The following is a 21,704-nucleotide window of genomic DNA, read 5'->3' as shown; positions in this document are numbered from 1 at the left end:
CAAGAATGGTCCACCACCCAAAAGACATCCAGCCAACTTGACAACTGTGGGAAACATTGGAGTCAACATGAGCCAGCATCCCTGTGGAACGCTTTCGACACCTTGTAGAGTCCATGCCCCGACGAATTGAGGCTGTTCTGAGGGCAAAAGGGGGTGCAACTCAATTTTAGGAACGTGTCCTTAATGTTTTGTACAGTCAGTGTACATTTGCACTCCTATTTTGAAAGTGTGGGTGCAGCTGCTCCATATGCTCACGGCTCGGGCCCCCGCTCACGGCTCGGGCCCCCGCTCACGGCTCGGGCCCGTAGGTTCCCGTGATAGAGAATCCACTGAACACATTCTCTCAAATAAATATGTACAAAGCATGTTAAGTAGAAGGGAAAAAAAAACTTTACTCGATTACAATCCTTAAAATTCAAAAGAACAACAAGTGACTCATTTGACTCCTTTTCTGAGAATGAAATTATTTTTAGAAACATCTTAAAAAAAACGACAAGTCTTTGAGAGCCTCAGCCTGCGTTGTTTACGTCCGTTTCTTCACATCGTTGGCTTTCATTAGGGCCTTAATGGCCCTAGCTCTCATCTCTAACTCCAGGAGCTCCAGCTGCTGGGCTGAGGGCTGGCTTGGCGCTGGAGCTAAGCCAGGGACGGGTGCACTCTGAGCGGGTAGCCTCGTAACCAACAAGGGGGCGTCTGGAGCAGCGGCTAGTGGTGGCGCCACCGTTTTTTTTTCGTCTTCCTGGTCAGGTGGCGATGCTAAAGCTAAGATCTCGCTAACGCTTTTGTCTATGTCCTTCTGGAGTTCTTTCTTCGGTTCGGGGGGTTTGTCCACTAAGGGTTTCCTGTCGGCAGGGGCAAAGGTCGCGGAGGGGCCGGGGTTAGATGTTACTCCAGCAACTACTTCCGGTGTCCTGGCGGCTTCCTCGGTTTTTTCAGACGGCTCGTCTTTGTGTCCCTCGATGTCACTGTCGTAGGTGTCGGCGTTGATGCTAAGGACGTCGCTCTCCTCCGAGCCACCACCTTCTGCAGATAAAGTGACAGGAATCAGTTTGGGTCAAAAGGATTCTGTTCAGTCACACTCATCAACCATCCCAGCAGACATGACAGAAAACGTTACCGATGTCAACTAGATTGAAGCATTCAATCTGTCATTTATGACATTCAGGTAGACAGAGGATAATTTAGTCTTGTAGGGCAACATACCACAGAAGAGAAGCTGCATATATCTAATTATAGACAAGTTGACTTACAAATAGCTTACCAAAATCCTGGAAATTCTAAGCAGAAACATATCTAAATTAGGCAACAAAAAAATATATATCCTTCACCCCCATAAAAATAAATCGTTCCACCATCTGACTGTAGCCTACAGCACATTTTATATATTTGCGGGTTTAGGGTCGGACCTCAAATTTTCATACAATAGGATGAACAAACAGCTGAACCCCGTGCAGCTCTACTGCAGACAGCAGGGCCCACAAAACTCAGTAATGTTTTTATGACGATTGACTTAAACTAATACTACACCACAAAAGTAACTTTTAAATAGTTTGTGCTTTAAAATCCACTGTTTTACACTCGTATACAGGCTGGAAATGGCAGGTTTGGACACTGATAAGCGCCTACATTGGAACACAGTGGCTGTACAGTAAGATGCTCAACAAGCCGTCAGACTTCAGGGTCTCTGCTCCACAGCTCTGTATGGGGGTTTTGATTGACAGCGGTTCTGAACTTGAGCACCATGTGACAGGAAGTCATCACCCCCCCCCCCCCCACTGCTAATTGGGCAACTTACTGAAATGTTTTGTCAGAGAGAAATGCTGTAAATTAAAGAGGATTCCATGTGTTTTTAAAAGAGGAGTCCTTGATTATAGCGAAATACTGCTTTGATTGTCATACAAGCAAGCCAAAACACCCTTGAGTCCAAACATGCACTTCACATTTACGAATTATAAAAATCATGTCACCGTGTCCACATTTATGAAAACGATGTTTGATGTACAGTTACAAGATGACGCGGCGTTATACCCTGGGTTGTTCTAAACAGAATGAGCCGGTTTGGTTTATTGTGAAGAAAATTTGCTGTGGCACATGCACCTGAATGTACTCATGACCTCTTTCTATGCTCACCAAAATTAAAATCAGTTTCCCCGAATTGTCTTGTGAAAGCCTAACACTATTAAGATTGTATTTTATAACTTTGGTCGTCACGTTGGCAATAGAACAAGATTTCAAATCATGACCACCTAAATCTAGATTGTGCTTTATAAAAATTGACATTTTTGGGGGATTGCGCAAACAGTAATTGTGTGACGTCGGGGATCCAGGGCTTTGTTTTAAATTAAACTACCAGTGTGTTTGCACTAGTTCCTCAGACACAGACAGGAGAACAACAAAAAAAGTACCTTATAGACTCAGTCATAAAAATAAAATCCAAAAAAAGTGCATTGAAATTGCTTAAGAACTGTGCACACTTTGGAGAGATGTGTGGCCACATGGAGACACCAGTTAGACCTCTCACACAAACACTTGTCATTTTGTTGTTGTTGTGTCTTATGTTGCACCCATGTACCAGGAACGGTCTTATCATGTTACTGAATGAATCCAGAGTATTTTTTTTTTTAGATTTCCTCATCAGTAAATGCAGCGAGAACAGTAATTGTAAAACGCACATACAATCAACGGCGTGCCGTCAGGATTCAGTCTTGTCAGGTGACCTGTGGTGTCCTCACCTTTTGGTTTAATCATGTTGAAATAAAATCGCCAAACTGTTTCCTTTTTAATTGCTACCATGGTTATGCGCTTGCTTTCCATATTTCTTCTGTAAGAAACATTTTCATACAGGCCAATTCCCATGTGTGTAAATGGTTCATGTTATCTCCCAAAATGAAGCATATCAGTGGTCAACAAAAAGTACTTTATACGATGAGCAACAACAACAAAAATCCTTGATGCATCCATCGTAACGCACTTTCCTTACATCTGACACGAGAGCAGAGTGTGGCCAATATGCCGTAAAAATCTAGACCGGCTATTTCCCAAAATGTGATTCACATTTTCAAACAGTCCATTAAAACCGTCACTCTTGCGCAGACATGTAGAAATGAAAACATGTCCGTTTGACAAAATCAAATCAAATGTATTTATATAGCCCTTCGTACATCAGCTGATATCTCAAAGTGCTGTACAGAAACCCAGCCTAAAACCCCCAAACAGCAAGCAATGCAGGTGTAGAAGCACGGTGGCTAGGAAAAACTCCCTAGAAAGGCCGAAACCTAGAGAGGAACCAGGCTATGAGGGGTGGCCAGTCCTCTTCTGGCTGTGCCGGGTGGAGATCATAACAGAACATGGCCAAGATGTTCAAATGTTCATAAATGACCAGCATGGTCAGACATGTATAAAGGAAACAGGTACCATTAATAAGGTGGTGCTAGAAGCGTCTTATATGGTGAGCTACCAAGTGGCTAGGACAGACAAGCCCCAAACTATTGTGGAGGACTTCATTCTCCCTGCTGCTGCGGATATGGCTGGAACAATGCTGAGGGAAAAGGCCCAAAAAACTATACAGACAATGCCTTCATCAAACAACCCTGTTTCACAAAGCATCAGAGACATGGAAAGAGATGTTCTGAAACAATTACTGCTTTGCATACAAGCCATTGAATTCTATGCAGCATCCACCGAGAGGCTTTGTTAAAGCAAGACCCCTGAACTCCTGTATTTTCTGCACCGATACGGGCAGCGACCATGTAACGCTTTTACAACATACAGAAGTGAGCTGGTTATCAAGGGGGAAAGTATTGACACTTTTTTTTTTTTTTCATTGAGAGACGAGTTTAAAGTTTTCTTTACTGACCATAGTTTTCACTTGTCTGACCGCTTGTATGATGACTGGCCTATCTGGGTGATGTTTTTCCTCACCTGAATGATCTGAATCTAGGATTACAGGGACTCTCCGCAACTATATTCAATGTGCGGGACAAAATTGAGGCTACGATTAAGAAGTTGGAGCTCTTTTCTGTCCGCATTAACAAGGACAACAGGTATTTCCATCATTGTATGATTTTTTTTATGTGCAAATTAACATGCTTACGGACAATGTCAAATGCGATATAGCGAGGCACCTGAGTGAGCTGGGTGCGCAATTACTTTCCCAAAATGGAAGACACAAACAACTGGATTCGTTATCCCTTTCATGCCCTGCCTCCAGTCCACTTAGCGATATCTGAACAAGAGAGCCTCATTGAAATTGCCACAAGCGGTACTGTAAAAATTGAATTTAATCAGAAGCCACTGCCAGATTTCTGGATTGGGCTGCGGTCAGAGTATCCTGCCTTGGAAAATTGTGCTGTTAAGACACTGATGCCCTTTGCAACCACGTACCTATGGGAGAGTAGATTCTCGGCCCTCACTAGCATGATTTAATACTGAGACTCCAATACAACCCAACATTGCAGAGTTATGTACATCCTTTCAAGCACACCCTTCTCATTAACCTGTGGTATGTTATTTACAATTTGATGAACAAATAAGGTTTTATATGTAAGATGGTTAAATAAAGAGCTAAATTTGTGCCCTGGTCCTATAAGAGCTCGGTCACTTCCCACGAGCCGGATTGTGACAAAAACTCACTCATTCTTATGTTTAATAAATATATTGTATAGTGTGTGTGTGTGTGGCAGGCTTACAATGATGGCAAAAAAACAACATTTGAGAGTGTGCTGACCCTGGTGCTAGAGGGGGTACAGCTGACCCTGGTGCTAGAGGGGGTACGCAGCTGGAGGTTGAATGTTTGAAGAGGTACGGGACTATAGAAAGTTTGGGAACAACTTGTCTAGACCAATATCAGCTACCAGTACCTTGTTTGATCTCCACTTCAACACTCTCTTTCAGGGACGACGTAGAATCCACATTATTATCCTGCCTTTACAGAAAGAATGAAAAAAAAACAACACTTTGTTGAATCACTTCCAGACTAACATTGACCAATCAGATACAATGAATAAAAAATTATATATATTTTTTTTTTTAATCAGGATACGATTATGACAAATGTTTGCATTTCTACCTGCAACTCGCACCAACATTTCAACTAGCCTACAGACCAGTAATAGCAAAGCAATAGAAATCTATAAGAGTAAAACATTCTTTGTAGAACGCAAAATTACCTTTTACAGCAAATAAGCAGTTTGGCCTATTGTGTGTACACAAAGCCATGTCTTACAATTGGTTCTCGCTACACAGGTTGAACACAACAGCAAAAACATCAGCGATAACATGACCTTTTCAGGTCACCGCAACAGATTATGATAAGGGAAGAAGCAGCATTATGCTCCAATTAAATGCAGTTCTACTCACTGGCTATCGGTGGCGCCATTTTCCCTATCCCCTTCAGATGAACCAGTCAGCTCTTCACCTTTTGAGAACATCAACCAAACACACCATCGGATTAATGAGGCGAAAATGGGTCGTGTTCAGAATGACACAACGTACAATTTTTAATTGTAGAGTTCTTGTTGGGAAAAGTTCAGGTAATAGCCTACTTCCCCATTTTGTGTCTTCTGAACACCACCCAGTTTATAACAGACCAAGAGAACCGACAAGACAGCAGGGTTAACAGTAGACCACCACCTTGTGATGCTGAATGGACCCATGGGCTTACCCTCCAGTATCTGAAGGAGGTGGCTTTGAGACAGCTGCTCCAGCTGCTCCCTGCACAATGTCTTGATTTCATCCAGACTACAGCTCTGTAAAAACAAAACAACAAGATGTAATCCAGACTACAGCTCTGTAAAAACAAAACAACAAGATGTAATCCAGACTACAGCTCTGTAAAAACAAAACAACAAGATGTAATCCAGACTACAACTCTGTAAAAACAAAACGAGAACAAATATTGAAACAAGAGAGAGGGGAGGAGGGAGAGAAGATACCATAACAGTCTCTACTTTCAACCTATCAATGTTTTACAAATTAATAAAAAAACTGGCAAATGCCCACAGCACCAAATCAAATTTAAAACAGAGAAATTACTAAAATGTGACTAATGGTACCGTCTGACTATAGTCTTCACCGATTGTCCACAATACATCAAACACACATCCAATCTTTACATTAAGTAGCATAGAACAGATGTGCTGACCAAACACACAAATGGGTTAGGAGTTAGAAATTAGGTGAGGCCTAGCCACTTTGCACAGCCAACACCCCTGACGCAGGGACCCCCCCTGGTTCCAGTCCTTTACATGCTACCCCCTGAATTTCACTACCCAATCACCTTGAGTTCATCAGGCAGCATCTTCTGCAGCTTATTCTCCCCCAGCACGTGAAAGCACTGATCGAGCATCTCATGTCTGTCTGCGACATAGGCACTGATGGGTTTAAATGGCACACTCAGGTCCAGTCCTCCCTCCTCGACGTCGCTGCCAGGCTCAATCAGCTCCAGATCTGCCTGCTCCTCCTTGGAGTCCTGTTTCAAGGAGTCATATAGCAGTAGGTTTTTTTTTCTCACCAGGAGTAACCGAGTCAATGAGGGCCAACATTGTGTCAAAAGGTAGAATGCAAGTAACCACTGAAGTGAAAAATGCAGTGTTCCTAAAAACTCTTTACACCCCGAACAGACCGACCACGTTGAAAACAAACTTTGTTTCCAGTGGATTAAAATAGTCAGATTTTGCATGAAAATTCTACGAAGAAGCAGCAAAACGAAAAGGACCATATGAATTTCAGGTAAAATAACCCATCTCTAGTTCATCTCGAGACAAACTAGCCATCTAACGTTAAATACACATGAATGTTTCATACGTGTGTTGACCTTCCCCCAAACTAATACAATTGATTCAGTTAGTTTTGATATTTAACTTGTGTGTAAGGGCTGAGCAATATAGCCTACAAATCCTATCTATATTTTTTTCAAACTTATGGGAAATTCAAGAGATATATATATAAATATATATATAAAAGTGGGAAGTTTACATACACTTAGGTTGGTGTCATTAAAACTCGTTTTTCAACCACTACACACATTTATTGTTAACATCCTATAGTTCTGGCAAGACAGTTAGGAGATCTACTTTGTGCATGACAAGTCATTTTCCAAACAATTGTTTACAGATTATTTCACTGTATCACAATTCCAGTGCTTCAGAAGTTTACATACATTAAAGTTGACTGTGCCATTAAACAGCTTGAAAATGTTCAGAAAATGATGTCATGCTTTAGAAGCTTCTGATAGGCTAATTGACATCATTTGAGTCAATTGGAGGTGTACCTGTGGATGTATTTCAAGGCCTACCTTCAAACTCAGTGCCTCTTTGCTTGACATCATGGGAAAAATCAAAAGAAATCAGCCAAGACCTCAGAAAAATAATTGTAGACCTCCACAAGTCTGGTTCATCCTTGGGAGCAATTTCCAAACGCCTGCTATCGACATAACCTGAAAGGACACTCGGCAAGGAAGAAGCCCCTGCTCCAAAACCGCCATAAAAAAAGCCAGGCTACAGTTTGCAACTGCACATGGGGACAAAGATCGTACTATTTGGAGAAATGTCCTCTGGTCTGATGAAACAAAAATAGAACTGCTTGGCCATAATGACCATCTTTATGTTTGGAGTGAAAAGGGGGAGGCTTGCAAGCCAAAGAACACCATTCCAACCGTGAAGCACGGGGGTGGCTGCATCATGTTGTGGGTGTGCTTTGCTGCAGGAGGGTCTGGTGCACTTCACAAAATAGATGGCATCATGAGGCAGGAAAATTATGCAGATATATTGAAGCAACATCTCAAGACATCAGTCAAGAAGTTAAAGCTTGGTCACAAATGGGTCTTCCAAATAGACAATGACCCCAAGCATATTTCCAAAGTTGTGGCAAAAGGGCTTAATGAGAATAAAGTCAAGGTATTGGAGTGGCCATCACAAACCCTGACCTCAATCCTATAGAAGATTTGTGGGCCGAACTGAAAAAGCGTGTGCGAGCAAGGAGGCCTACAAACCTGACTCAGTTACACCAGCTCTGTCAGCAGGAATGGGCCAAAATTCACCCAACTTATTGTGAGAAGCTTGTGGAAGGCTACCCGAAACGTGTGACCCAAGTTACACAATTTAAAAGGCAATGCTACCAAATACTAATTGAGTGTATGTAAACTTCTGACCCACTGGGAATGTGATGAAAGAAATAAAAGCTGAAATAAATCACTCTACTATTATTCGGACATTTAACATTCTTAAAATAAAGTGGTAACTGACCTAAGACAGGGAATTTTTACTCAGATTAAATGTCAGGAATTGTGAAAACTGAGTTTAATGTATTTGGCTAAGGTGCATGTAAACTTACGACTTCGACTGTACCTACTCATTCAAGGGTTTCTTTATTTTTTAGTATTTTCTACATTCTAGAAGTGAAGACATCAACACTATGAAATAACACATAACACAACCTAATCATGTAGTAACCAAAAAAATATATAAAACACAGCCAATAACACAACCTAATCATATAGTAACAGAAAAAAAAAAAGTTCAACCAGCTTCATGGGGTAGTCACTTGGAACGCATGTCAATTAACAGGTGTTCATTGAAATGTGGAATTTCTTTCCTTCTTAATGCGTTTGAGCCAATCCGTTGTGTTGTGACAAGGTAGGGGTGGTGTAATGTTTTTTTTTGTCTTTTGGTCTTTACCAAATAGGGCTATGAGAAATGACAGTCCATCATTACTTTAAAAACATGAAGGTCAGTCAATACGGAAAATGTCAAGAATTTGGAATGATTCTTCATGTGCAGTCGCAAAAACCATTAAGTGCTATGATGAAACTGGCTCTCATGAGGACCGCCACAGGAAAGGAAGACTGAGTTCTCTCTGCTGCAGAGGATCAGTTCATTAAACCTCAGAAAATTGCAGCCCAAAATAAATACTTCAGAGTTCAAGTAACAGACATCTCAACATCAACTGTTCAGAGGAGACTGCGTGAATCAGGCCTTCATGGTCAAATTCCTGCAAAGAAACCACTACTAAAGGACTCCAAGAAGAAGAAGAGACATACTTGGGCCAAGAAACACGAGCAATGATTTATTTAGAATTCAAAGCATACTTAACCATCATGGCTACCAAAGCATTCTGCAGTGATACACAATCGCATACGGTTTGCGCTTAGTGGGACTATCATTTGTTTTTCAACAGGACAATGACCCAACACACCGCCAGGCTGTGCAAGGGCTATTTGACCATAAAGGAGAGTGATGGAGTGCTGCATCAGATGACCTGGCCTCCACAATCACCTGACCTCAACCTGTTTGGGATGAGTTGGACCGCAGAGTAAAGGAAAAGTAACCAAGCGCTCAGCTGTCAGAACAGCTCACAGATCACCGCACCTGTACATAGCCCACCTGTAAATAGCCCATCCAACTACCTCATCCCCATACTTTATTTATTTATCTTGCTCCTTTGCACCACAGTAGCTAAACTTGTACATTCATTTTCTGCACATCTACCATTCCAGTGTTTAATTGCTATATTGTAATTACTTCGCCACCCTGGCCTATTTATTGCCTTACCTCCCTTATCTTACCTCATTTGCACACACTGTATATATACTTTTTATACTGTATGTTTGTTTATTCCATGTGTAACTCTGTTGTTGTATGTGTCGAACTGCTTTGCTTTATCCTGGCCAGGTCGCAGTTGTAAATGAAAACTTGTTCTCAACTAGCCTAACTGGTTAAATAAAGGTGAAATAAAAAAATAAAAACTCCTTCAAGACTGATGGAAAAACATTCCAGGTGAAACTGGTTGAGAGAGTGCCAAGAGTGTGCAAAGTTATCAAGGCGAAGGGGTGGTTAATTTGAAGAATCTCAAATATATTCTGATCTGTTTAACAATGTTTTGGTTGCTACACGATTCCATGTGTAATTTCATTGTCGTGATGTCTTCACTATTATTCTACAATGAAGAAAATACATAGAAAGGGTATCATTAGAAAAGTTAACCTGTCAAATACAGTAAATAAAATGTCTCAATATTTCTGTGGATTCCGGGGTGGCAGGGTAGCCTAGTGGTCAGAGCGTTGGGCCAGAACCGAAAGGTTGATCGAATCCCCGAGCTGACAAGGTAAAAATCTGTCATTCTGCCCCTGAACAAGGCAGTTAACCCACTGTTCCTAGACCAGTTAACCCACTGTTCCTAGACCAGTTAACCCACTGTTCCTAGACCAGTTAACCCACTGTTCCTAGACCAGTTAACCCACTGTTCCTAGACCAGTTAACCCACTGTTCCTAGACCAGTTAACCCACTGTTCCTAGACCAGTTAACCCACTGTTCCTAGACCAGTTAACCCACTGTTCCTAGACCAGTTAACCCACTGTTCCTAGACCAGTTAACCCACTGTTCCTAGACCAGTTAACCCACTGTTCCTAGACCAGTTAACCCACTAGACCGTCATTGAAAATAAGAAGTTCTTCTTAACTGACTTGCATAGTTAAAAAAAAGTAAAATATATTCTGATCAAGGTAAAGTTGGTTTTATATTCACATTCAGACATTCACCAAAAGCCATTTAAAATTGTAAAAACTAATTCACTGTTTGTCACAGAAACATCAAACTAGAAATTATTTATTCTATAAATGTCTAGAATACTTTTACAACCTTTTTTTTGTGGGGGGGGGGGGGGGGGAATCCAGTTTTGACTTGCTAGAAATACATCAATAACATCTATCAAATGCCATTTAAAACTGTATAAATCGGGGCATGTAGTCTATGCAATTTTCATTTCTATCAAATCCTTACTGGAATTTCTCCTCAAACCAAAGATGGTAGAAGTATACTAGACATTTATAGAATAGATCATATCTAGTTTGATGATTGTGACAAAACAGTGAATTAGTCAATTAGTTATTGGTTTTTACTTTTTTTAAATGGCTTTTGGAGAATGTCTGTTGAACGTCAATGTGTGAATATAAAACCAACTTTACCTTGGTCCGATTCTGCTGGACAGAGGAAGTGATCTCAACTTTGTTGTTGTGAGTGACAGGGGGGGAGGGGGGTGTAATGGGAAGGTGCACACAGAACAGACGGAGCGAAGGTGAGAAGACCAAAAAGACAACACGAATAAAACAAACTAATTAAGTGATTGCGATACAGACACTTGGAATATTCGATTTTTTTGTATAAATGAGCAAAGCAGCCAACGTAGCTAGCAATGTTCTCTCACCTCCACACTAGACTCTGTACACCTTCGTCTTCTGTCGACATGCTGCTCTTCCGTATGTGAACTTTTCCTTTTCTTTTCTCTGCTAGTGGATTTTTTCCTTAGCATTTTTTTGTTTTACTGGTTACAATTACGAGCAAACAATATAGCTAAGTGTTCTTCCACAACTAGCTACTGCTACTCTTGTAAACGGGATGACTGCTGCTCACTGTCTCGACGGCAACCGACACAAAAGCTTTTCCGGGTCACGGAATTTTATACATTTTTCTAAATAAAAGCCTCACCATAATAGTAGAAAAGTGTCAATAACCTGTATTTAATCATGATATTACACCATCATTGTCAAAACATTCACAGTGATTCATATCTGTTTATATTTAAGTGCCATTTGCAACTTCCAAGGTCAAATACATAACACACATTAGCGTCATATATCATGAATAAATACAGGTTATTGAAACGTTTCTTCTATTACATGGAGGACTTTTACTTTAGAAATCTTCAAAAAATCCGTGACCCGGACGTGACTCGTTAATGTTGTTTGTACATACAGCCGAGAGGAAGCGGTGAAGTGAGATGGTCGACTCCGGCTAAAATCTGTCTTGGCGAAAAGCGTTAAGCAGAGGGCGGAGTTTTTGTACGGGCGGCAATGAGAGAGCGGCGAATATGGTAAGTACTATTTTGATATGAGAAGCTTATCGTTTAATCAAATATAAGTTTCATACTGATTAGGTTGCTACGAGTGTACTGATGTAGCCTAAGTGTAATGCACGTAACATTCCGGCAACTTTGTGAAAAACATTTTTATATGGGAGTTGTTGTTCACAGGCGTATCTGCCCTCTCATTGGCTAGAATGTTCCCACCTGATCGCGCATCCTCCCGCCTGCTTTTAGCCTTTGCGGACATGTATTTCCATCGTTAGAGCGGTCAGTCAACCATCTTGTCAATATAATTGATCCTCTTTGCCTTACATTCATTGTTTGTAAGACGCTGGGGAAGAAGAGCGCGATACACATTTCATAGCGCAAATGTAAAACATTCGCCAATAGACATTTAGAAGGTTTTCTATAATAGATCATGTCCAGCTGATATATCCAGATGCTGGGTAAGCGAGGAAGATTCAGACGGAGTTACTCTCTTCCTGCTATATTGTAGCCAATCACATTGCAACATAGTAGCCAGTAATATTATAATCAGACTAGCAGTAAGGTTATTGTAGCAACATGAAGCCTCAGTCAAAAACTAACACAGGGATCAAAAGGGAGACTTCAATGTCAGCCCAAGCTCGCCCCTCGAAAACCGCTGGAGAGGGTGAGGTATCGCTCTCTTTCCAGGACGAACTGGCGGCGACGATCCACGGTGCGTTCGAAGTGGCTGTGGAAATTGCCGTATTAGAAGTCACTAAACTGGTAGGTCAAGCGCTTGGGGATGTCCGCGATCAGATGCACGAAACCCTACGGGAAAACAAGTCTCTTAAACAACGCTTGCAAACAACCGAGCAAGAGTTGAATGCTGCGCGTCAATGTGTGGAAACAACGAGAGGTGTAAGTCCGCAGGGACAGTTCTCGACAAGTCCTCTCCACAACAACAACTTAGCAAAGACTCAAAAGCAGTCAAAGGACAACGAATTAAATATAAAGTCCTCATATTCATTGGACGAATATGGATATGAAATTGTGGAGGCAGAGATCAGTAGTGAACGACAGAAAGACCATGGGTCTTTCAGTGAAATCAGCGAGGATGGTCGGGTGTGTTCCCAAGACCTACACCCAGCTACAAGAGGACAGTCTATCCCTCATCATGACCTGCTTAAAGGTAGGCCTATTTATCAATCCAAATGATATGTCATACATACAATGTTAGAGAAATTCAGTTTGTGATTGACTAGCTAGATAAGAACAAGAAATAGCGTCTAAGCCTGACAATTGTTCTGAATGTCTTTTTCTTTTCAGAAGTCGGGGAAGAGGCCTCCAGTTTGTGTATGGACCACAAGGCAAGTGTAGAAAGCATCAGTCATAGTGGTCTAGAAACAACATTTGGAGATAATGACCCATCACCACTTCACGTAGTGGTCCAGAGCCTTGAGACGGAGCAGGTTAGAGTGAAGGAGGAGAACGGTTCTGGTTCCGGCTCTGGTTCTGGTTCTAGTTTTGACTCTGTGGTAAAAGAAGACTTTGGTCCTGATAGTCTGTCTCTGGTTCAGTCCAAGATGTTAGAGGAGTGGAAACCGGACCCTTTGGACTTACAGATCTCTGACTCTCTGCTTCCTGGAACCAGCCATAGTCTGTGTAAGTACCAGATAATAGCAGAGAGCTTCCAAATAGCCACTGACTATACCACCCACAAGATGCCACCAGACTTCATAAGATTGACCACTTACTGAGTAACACTAACCATTATGTGTCAGTATCTCTCAAAATGATTTTATTAGAATGAGTAACACCTTTGCCTGCATGTAGGATGTATGCATATGGAACCTGTGTAATAAAACATTAAATATATATTTTTAATGTATTCTCTCTCTCCACAGCTCACCCTCATATGGTCAACACAGATGTTCCACAACTGACTGCCCCAACAGCCAGTGGCCTTCCAGCCTTCTCCTCCCAGTTCCCCAACAACCTCTTCCAACCAAGAGAGGCAGCAGCTCCCATCATCCCTGTTGCCCCACCTCAGATCTATGGAGTCCAGATCAGAACCAACCCTAATCCCACCATCCCCCACCCCAACCCTAATCCCACCATCCCCCACCCCAGCCACATCTGCAAACTCTGTGGCCAGGGCTTCCACCAGCCCAGCGAGCTCCGTAGACACCACACCCAGGCCCACCCCAAGCGTCAGGTCTTCCCCCCTGGCCAGAGCCCTTACCACTGCAGCGAGTGTGACCGGGATTTCAACCGTCTGGAGAACCTGAAGACTCACCTGAGAATCCACACTGGAGAGAGACCTTATACCTGCTCGGTGTGCTCCATGCGCTTTCGCCACTCGGGGGCGCTCACCAGGCATTTCCGCATACACACTGGGGAGAAGCCGTACGTCTGCGGTCAGTGCGGAAAGACATTCCGGAACTGTGGGGGACTCCGGTTCCACCAGCGCTCCCATAGTAGACAGGGACAGTGCTAGTGTAGCGATTTAAGGGGGGGGGGGCAGCTATGTGGATACAGCAGGGCAAGCTCAGTCACTACCTCCTTTGCCATAATGGTCCAGAACCCTTGGCACAGGCTGAAAGTCTTTACCAAACCCTCCCAGATTTCAAGATTAAAACATATTAAACTTGGCCAGGCCATAAAGGGGAAATCTGCAGTCACTACTAATGTTTATTGATTTGTCCGTTAATAAGGATATGTACCCATTGATTCTTGAAGAATATAACTTTTTGAACATAGTTACCATTTTCGTACACCTCAAAATATGATCTTGTTTTACTCCGATGTTTGTAAACAAAGTTAATGTAAACAAACCGTGACTACCATGGAAACATGGTTAAACCTTTAGTTTTGATATCATGGACCACCTGCATCCACAGCTCTATGAATTTGAGAGTGGTTTCTTTTCTCCAGCCCCGTCCCTCAGCTCTTAACGAACAGTGGCGGGGAGTTTGCTTTGTTATTGTTTTAACTGCTGAATGCTGCTTTAACACCAACCAGGTCTGTCCTTTCTTTTCCCCCCTCTGTTGTTTTCTACAAATGTCTCACACAATGTGTGACTCATTTTGTGACTAAATTGCTCACTGTCATGGCTTCCTAAAACCCACTTCATGGAAGAACCTCATCGCAGTAAGGCAGCCACAGTGGTCCGGTAAATGGTGTCTGGCTCTATAGGTTCTCCCTGCTGGGCTGGGGAACACACACACACACACACACACACATAGATGTTAACTTACTTACGATACACTACCTGATATAATCCCAGTGTTTCTGTTATATGAATGGGGTTGAAGAAACCCCCTGCACAGATATGCACTTACAGCCAGCCCCTCATTGGGTGGTCACTACACCACATGCCATGCTGAAATAGAAAGACCTGATGCTGGTGTAAATATTTCCAATTGAATTGCCATGATCTCAGTGGTTCCTGATGATATACTAGTGTATTGCCTTAGTTAAACGCTATCAACTTAAAAACAAAAAGAGTAGTTCCTTATCTCTATCACAACTACCCTTCTCAGTTGTAATGGCTCCTTTTGTGGCATCGTTTCTCTAGATAACCTCCCTGTATGTCTTTTTGCAGTATCTTTTCCATGTTGCCTAATTGGGAGTTCTCGTTTCCTATTTGGTAGTGTCCCCAACACCCGCCCCTCCATCACTGCCGATTGACACATATCCGTCACCACCTGTCCCCTCCCTCCTCGTCTCATTAAAACTCCTCTCCTCCCTCCTCGTCCCATTGGTCTTATTAAAACCCTTCTCCTCCCTCCTCGTCCCATTGGTCTTATTAAAACCCTTCTCCTCCCTCCTCGTCCCATTGGTCTTATTAAAACCCTTCTCCTCCCTCCTCGTCCCATTGGTCTTATTAAAACTCCTCTCCTCCCTTCTCTGGATCACTTTCTTCCACCTGATCCCTCGTTCCAAAGACCTAAGGATGGACTGGAGCGCTTACGGTATTTCCCTCCCATTTTGTCATTCACCATAATCCTGTGTTTTATTCTTTTCACTACTTTATTTACAACTTTATACTGTCATTTATGGTGTCCTCTTTTTAGTAGTCGGTTAATTTGTGTGTGCTCAAACTCTGCTATTGAGCTCTCAGCTCTTGTCTGTTTTTCCTCCCCGATTCGTTATTGTCTCTGGGATGACTCCGTGACCTGTCTCCGGTGTAGAGGTAGATCCACTGGATGTCCCTCCTCTCACCCCCACCAGTAAGGAGGTCCTGAGCCAGGCGATAAGGGCCACCTTCGCTGGCTTCGCCCAGGAGAGCAGCCGTATGCACTTCCCACAAGGTACCATGTGGCGTATACATACAATGACATCTGGTATTATATAACTTGTAGTTTTGTTGTATAGCCTACCTGTAATTGGTCTCTCTGTTTCAGCCTAACCTGCACAGTGTGTATGGAAATAAAGATGTAAAGAGCAATACAAATTGTGTTTTGACTAATATCCTATTTCCTCTTTTGTGTCCAGACCCTAAACTGTGGTCAGAGTGGGAGGTGAACCACTGGTTAGACTGGTGCCAGGCTGAGTTCGGGCTCCAAAGCCTGGGCTCGGATTGGAGAGGGCTGCCTGGGAGTGAGCTCTGTACCCTGGACAGAGAGGCCTTCCTGGACCTGAGCTCTGACTACACAGCAGGAGAGATCCTCTGGGAACATCTGGAAACTATGCGCAGAGGTAAAATGGGGGAGTGATGCTGTATCATACCAATGTATTTATTCATTCATTGAACTGTGATAGTAGTAGAGATTTCTATTGCATGTGTGTATCTATGTGTGTTTCAGATTGTGAATATGATCGTGGTTCCTCTCTAGTCCTTTGCACGTTGAATTCTCTCTGCCAGTCGCAAATGAACCAAGGTATTAAAAACGCATCCCTTCAGAGGTGTATATAGTCTGTATGTCTCATATCAGTATACATATAATCTATATCAGCTATGCTCTGTCTTCCTCAGACAGTTACGTGGACCATGTGCAGCTCATGGACAAGCAGAATCACCATGGTCAGTTCTCCCATCTCCCAATAGAACCCCCACAGCTTCTGACCCTTGACCCTGTGACTGTGAGATATCAGGACTACCACCGGGTCAAACAGGAAGGACCTTACAGAAACCACCTGTCCTCTATCCCTCTGCTCCGAGACCTTGACAGGACAGGTAGGAAACCATGGAGACCTTGGTAGGACAGGTAGGAAACCAATGGGACCTTGGTAGGACAGGTATGAAACCATAGAGACCTTGGTAGGAAACCATAGAGACCTTGGTAGGACAGGTAGGAAACCATAGAGACCTTGGTAGGAAACCAATCAGACCTTGGTAGGACAGGTAGGAAATCATAGAGTCCTTGGTAGGACAGGTAGGACATCATAGAAACCTTGGTAGGACAGGTATGAAACCATAGAGACCTTGGTAGGAAACCATAGAGACCTTGGTAGGAAACCAATCAGACCTTGGTAGGACAGGTAGGAAACCATAGAGACCTTGGTAGGAAACCATAGAGACCTTGGTAGGACAGGTAGGAAACCATAGAGACCTTGGTAGGTAAGGTAGGAAACCATAGAGACCTTGGTAGGAAACCATAGATACCTTGGTAGGACAGGTAGGAAACCATAGAGACCTTGGTAGGACACCATAGAGACCTTGGTAGGACAGGTAGAAAACCAATGACACCTTGGTAGGACAGGTAGGAAACCAATGAGACCTTGGTAGGAAACCATATAGACCTTGGTAGGAAACCATAGAGACCTTGGTAGGACAGGTAGGAAACCATAGAGACCTTGGTAGGAAACCATAGAGACCTTGGTAGGAAACCAATGAGACCTTGGTAGGAAACCAATCGGACCTTGGTAGGACAGGTAGGAAATCATAGAGACCTTGGTAGGACAGGTAGGACATCATAGAAACCTTGGTAGGACAGGTATGAAACCATAGAGACCTTGGTAGGAAACCAATCAGACCTTGGTAGGACAGGTAGGAAACCATAGAGACCTTGGTAGGAAACCATAGAGACCTTGGTAGGACAGGTAGGAAACCATAGAGACCTTGGTAGGTAAGGTAGGAAACCATAGAGACCTTGGTAGGAAACCATAGAGACCTTGGTAGGACAGGTAGGAAACCATAGAGACCTTGGTAGGACACCATAGGGACCTTGGTAGGAAACCATAGAGACCTTGGTAGGAAACCATAGAGACCTTGGTAGGAAACCATAGAGACCTTGGTAGGACAGGTAGGAAACCATAGAGACCTTGGTAGGACAGGTAGGAAACCATAGAGACCTTGGTAGGAAACCATAGAGACCTTGGTAGGACAGGTAGGAAACCATAGAGACCTTGGTAGGAAACCAATGAGACCTTGGTAGGATACCATACAGACCTTGGTAGGACAAGTAGGAAACCATAGAGACCTTGGTAGGAAACCATAGAGACCTTGGTAGGAAACCATATAGACCTTGGTAGGAAACCATAGAGACCTTGGTAGGAAACCATAGAGACCTTGGTAGGAAACCATAGAGACCTTGGTAGGAAACCATAGAGACCTTGGTAGGACAGGTAGGAAACCATAGAGACCTTGGTAGGAAACCAATGAGACCTTGGTAGGATACCATACAGACCTTGGTAGGACAAGTAGGAAACCATAGAGACCTTGGTAGGAAACCATATAGACCTTGGTAGGAAACCATATAGACCTTGGTAGGAAACCATAGAGACCTTGGTAGGAAACCATAGAGACCTTGGTAGGAAACCATAGAGACCTTGGTAGGAAACCATAGGTACCTTGGCAGGAAACCATAGAGACCTAGGTAGGAAACCATAGAGACCTTGGTAGGAAACCATAGGGACCTTGGCAGGAAACCATAGATACCTTGGCAGGAAACCATATAGATATGCTTTGTGTTCTTCATACCACTATGTGTGTTCTATTTAATTATGTGAGGAAACTCTTCTCCATTTGTATTGGATTAATATTTGATTGAAGGGAAAGGGGTTAACATTCAGAATGTATTTCTAATTGATAAGCCTTTGGAAATGTATTATTGCTTTAGACCAGGGGCTTTGGAGGTGTCTCTCCTTCTGTTAAGAGAGATTCATGGAATAGTTTCCTATCATCAACCAATTTTCTCAATCTCTTGACTTCAGATTGTGACGTTGGGTTTGGGACCCTGCATTATGAGGACATGGACATCACCGCTTCTCTGTCCTTGACTAGACCAACGCAGGGTGTGGAAGAGTCCATTCCTGAGGACCCCTTCAATTTGCCACCCCCACACAGGAGCTTCAAAGAGTTTATCGGGGACAAGACTGATCTGGGTAGAGCTGTGGTTCCGGCAGGCATTCTGTCTGCTTATACTGGTGAGTGATGTTCTTTATGTATAAAATGACCACTCTCTCTTTGATTACCCATTGATCTACAATCTAGGTTCTGCTTTAGCGAACTCCTTTTCCTGGATCTTGATCTCCTTAGTCTTGGGGCTCCTGAGTGGTGCAGCGGTCCAAGGCACTGCATCTCAGTGCTAGAGGTGTCACTACAGACCCTGGTTCGATTGCAGGCTGTATCACAACCAGCCGTGATTGGGAGTCCCATAGGGCGATGCACACAATTGGCCCAGCGTCGTTAGGGTTTGTTCGGGGTTGGCCGTCATTGTAAATAAGAATGTGTTCTTAACTGACTTGCTTAACAGTTTAATCCCTCCCTATATGTCTCAACAGGCAGTGGTCCCATTCAGCTGTGGCAGTTTCTATTGGAGCTCCTCATTGACCGCAGCTGTCAATCATTTATAATTTGGACAGGGGATGGATGGGAGTTTAAACTGACAGATCCTGACGAGGCAAGAGGTGTAGCCTATTATATGCAAACATGTTGTTACAGTGTTCTTATTCTGAAGTAAGGTCAATTAGCCAACTTTAGATAGGCCTATATACTGTATAATATGTTGATGATAATACTAGTTTAATTGTTTGTTATCCCAGGTGGCCCAGCTATGGGGCCGGAGGAAGAACAAGCCTAAGATGAACTACGAGAAGTTGAGTCGAGGCCTGCGCTACTACTACGACAAGAACATCATCCACAAGAACGCTGGCAAGCGCTACGTCTACCGTTTCGTCTGTGACCTGCAAGGCCTGCTGGGATACGAACCCCGGGAACTGCACGCCATGTTGGATATCACGGCCAAAGGCGGCCATGAGTGAAAGCGGGGAAATGGGCGTTTCCTTTATTCCTCGACCGCTTCTAAACACGCATTGGAGGAGAAGATCCGAGGGGAGGAGCCGTAGAGCGGAAGGGGAGGAACCTCAGATCTTCTCCTCCAATGAGTTTTGAGAAGGAGGTTGAAGAACCAAGGAAAGACTTTTTGAGATTCACCCAGACGTTGGTGCAGACGGCGACGGGTCAAGAGACTGTGTTTACAAAAACTCAACCTCCTTATCATTTGGCAATCATTTCTTTGATCATGGTCAACTGTAAGCTGTGGGGCTTGTATGTTTTTATATGTGATATGTATATATTCAATACAATTATTGAAGATGTGACCAGAGAAACAGTTTTGTTTAAATTGTTGTTTATACAGGGCCTTCAGAAAGTATTCACCCTCTTGACTCTTCCCACGTTTTGTTGGGTTAAAAGGTCGATTAAAAACATTTTGGTCAATGGTCTACACTAAGTACTCTGTGATGTCAAAGTAGAAGAAATGTTCTAACATTTGTACAACAAAAACAAAAAATAAAACGCATATCTTAATGACTTATTAAGTATTCAACCATTTAAGTCAATACATGTTAGAAATCACCTTTGGCAGCGATTACAGCTGTGAGTCTTTCTGGGTAAGTCTCTAAGAACTTTACACACCTGGATTGTACAATATTTGCACATTATTCTTTACAAAATTCTTCATGTTCTGTCAAGTTGGTTGTTGATCATCGCTAGACAATACAGCCGATTTCAAGTATTGCCATAGATTTAAGACAATTTAAGTCAAAACTGTAACTAGGCCACTCAACAACATTCAATGTCCTCTTGGTAAAAAACTCCAGTGTATATTTAGCCTTGTGTTTTAGGTTATTGTCCTGCTGAAAGTTGAATTTGTCTCCCAGTGTCTGTTGGAAAGCAGACTGAACCAGGTTTCCCTCCAGGATTTTGCCTGTGCTTAACTCTATTCCATTTATTTTTATCCTAAAAAAAACTCCCTTGCCGATGACAAGCATACCCATACCATGATGCAGCCACCATCATGCTTGAAAATATGAAGAGTGGTACTCCGATATGTGGTGGATTTGCTCCAACATAACGCTTTGTATTCAGGACATAAAGTTCACTAATTTGCCAAATCTTTTGCAATTTTACTCAAGTGCCTTGTTGCAAACAGGATGCATGTTTTGGAATATGTTTATTCTGTACAGGCTCCTTTGTTTCACTCTGTCATTTAGATTAGTATTGTGGAGTAACTACAATGTTGTTAATCCATCCCCAGTTTTCTCTTATCACAGCCATTAAACTATATAACTGTTTTAAAGTCACCATTGGCCTCATGTTGAAATCCCTGAGTGGTTTCCTTCCTCTCCAGCAACTGAGTTAGGAAGGACGCCTGTATCTTTGTAGTGACTGGGTGTATTGATACACCATCCAAAGTGTAATTAATAGCTTCACCAGGCTCAAAGGGATATTCAATGTCTGCTTTTTTACTTGTACCCATCTACCAATAGGTGCCCTTTGCGAGTCTTTGGGGTTGAATCTGTGTTTGAAATTCACAGCTCGACCGCTTACAGATACTTGTATGTGTGGGGGTACAGAGATAAGGTAGGCATTCAAAAAGCATGTTAAACACAATTATTGCACACAGAGTAAGTTCATTCAATTTATTATGTG

At 42.8% G+C, this 21,704-nt stretch overlaps 3 protein-coding genes across 8 annotated transcripts; 2 read left to right on the top strand and 1 right to left on the bottom strand.

Annotated features, from left to right (window-relative positions):
• Window positions 1-372: 372 nt before the first annotated feature.
• On the bottom strand, window positions 373-11,811 carry caap1 (caspase activity and apoptosis inhibitor 1). Its single transcript, XM_090214905.1, has 6 exons — window positions 11,201-11,811; window positions 6,278-6,469; window positions 5,663-5,747; window positions 5,359-5,416; window positions 4,860-4,924; window positions 373-1,023 (listed from the first exon to the last, which is right to left on the bottom strand). Exons 1-6 carry the CDS (start codon window positions 11,303-11,305, stop codon window positions 524-526), a joined length of 1,005 nt encoding a protein of 334 aa, XP_090071031.1. The 5' UTR covers window positions 11,306-11,811; the 3' UTR covers window positions 373-523.
• On the top strand, window positions 11,752-21,355 carry LOC110500779 (protein C-ets-1). Of its 3 annotated transcripts, none has more exons than XM_090214904.1 (8): window positions 11,752-11,866; window positions 16,018-16,137; window positions 16,322-16,525; window positions 16,633-16,707; window positions 16,803-17,003; window positions 18,983-19,195; window positions 19,553-19,671; window positions 19,814-21,355. In XM_090214904.1, exons 2-8 carry the CDS (start codon window positions 16,122-16,124, stop codon window positions 20,030-20,032), a joined length of 1,047 nt encoding a protein of 348 aa, XP_090071030.1. In that variant the 5' UTR covers window positions 11,752-11,866; window positions 16,018-16,121; the 3' UTR covers window positions 20,033-21,355. The 3 variants fall into 3 exon arrangements, with proteins under 3 accessions (XP_090071030.1, XP_021433987.3, XP_021433988.3); XM_021578312.3 differs by lacking the exon at window positions 11,752-11,866 and adding an exon at window positions 15,685-15,798; XM_021578313.3 differs by lacking the exon at window positions 11,752-11,866 and adding an exon at window positions 15,685-15,798 and having other exon boundaries at window positions 19,553-19,678.
• Window positions 12,119-15,573, top strand: LOC110500778 (uncharacterized). 4 transcript variants are annotated; one of them, XM_090214902.1, is made up of 4 exons: window positions 12,128-13,013; window positions 13,151-13,191; window positions 13,402-13,486; window positions 13,729-15,573. In XM_090214902.1, the coding sequence occupies exons 1-4, from the start codon at window positions 12,422-12,424 to the stop codon at window positions 14,319-14,321; spliced, it is 1,311 nt and encodes a 436-aa protein (XP_090071028.1). In that variant the 5' UTR covers window positions 12,128-12,421; the 3' UTR covers window positions 14,322-15,573. The 4 variants fall into 4 exon arrangements, with proteins under 4 accessions (XP_021433985.1, XP_090071028.1, XP_021433986.1 ...); XM_090214903.1 differs by having other exon boundaries at window positions 12,422-13,013; window positions 13,154-13,191; XM_021578310.3 differs by having other exon boundaries at window positions 12,119-13,013; window positions 13,151-13,486.
• Window positions 21,356-21,704: the final 349 nt, after the last annotated feature.

This window comes from Oncorhynchus mykiss, chromosome 21, assembly GCF_057628025.1.
Source record: "Oncorhynchus mykiss isolate SJ-2025 chromosome 21, ASM5762802v1, whole genome shotgun sequence".
In the NCBI taxonomy this organism is placed as follows: Eukaryota; Metazoa; Chordata; class Actinopteri; order Salmoniformes; family Salmonidae; genus Oncorhynchus; species Oncorhynchus mykiss.
Note: the sequence above shows the minus strand (reverse complement) of the source record. Positions and strands in the feature narration are given on the sequence as shown.

Excerpts from the sequence above, each read along its gene's own strand:
- caap1 (XM_090214905.1), bottom strand. The coding sequence starts at position 11,305 with ATGCTAAGGAAAAAATCCACTAGCAGAGAAAAGAAAAGGAAAAGTTCA. Across the intron at positions 5,748-6,277 it reads TGCTGCCTGATGAACTCAAG|AGCTGTAGTCTGGATGAAAT; the intron begins GTGATTGGGTAG and ends TTGTTTTTACAG. Across the intron at positions 4,925-5,358 it reads AATGGCGCCACCGATAGCCA|GCAGGATAATAATGTGGATT; the intron begins GTGAGTAGAACT and ends CTTTCTGTAAAG.
- LOC110500778 (XM_021578310.3), top strand. The coding sequence starts at position 12,422 with ATGAAGCCTCAGTCAAAAACTAACACAGGGATCAAAAGGGAGACTTCA. Across the intron at positions 13,014-13,150 it reads TCATCATGACCTGCTTAAAG|AAGTCGGGGAAGAGGCCTCC; the intron begins GTAGGCCTATTT and ends TTTTCTTTTCAG. Across the intron at positions 13,487-13,728 it reads TGGAACCAGCCATAGTCTGT|CTCACCCTCATATGGTCAAC; the intron begins GTAAGTACCAGA and ends CTCTCTCCACAG.
- LOC110500779 (XM_021578312.3), top strand. Across the intron at positions 16,138-16,321 it reads CCGTATGCACTTCCCACAAG|ACCCTAAACTGTGGTCAGAG; the intron begins GTACCATGTGGC and ends TTTTGTGTCCAG. Across the intron at positions 17,004-18,982 it reads CCGAGACCTTGACAGGACAG|ATTGTGACGTTGGGTTTGGG; the intron begins GTAGGAAACCAT and ends TCTTGACTTCAG.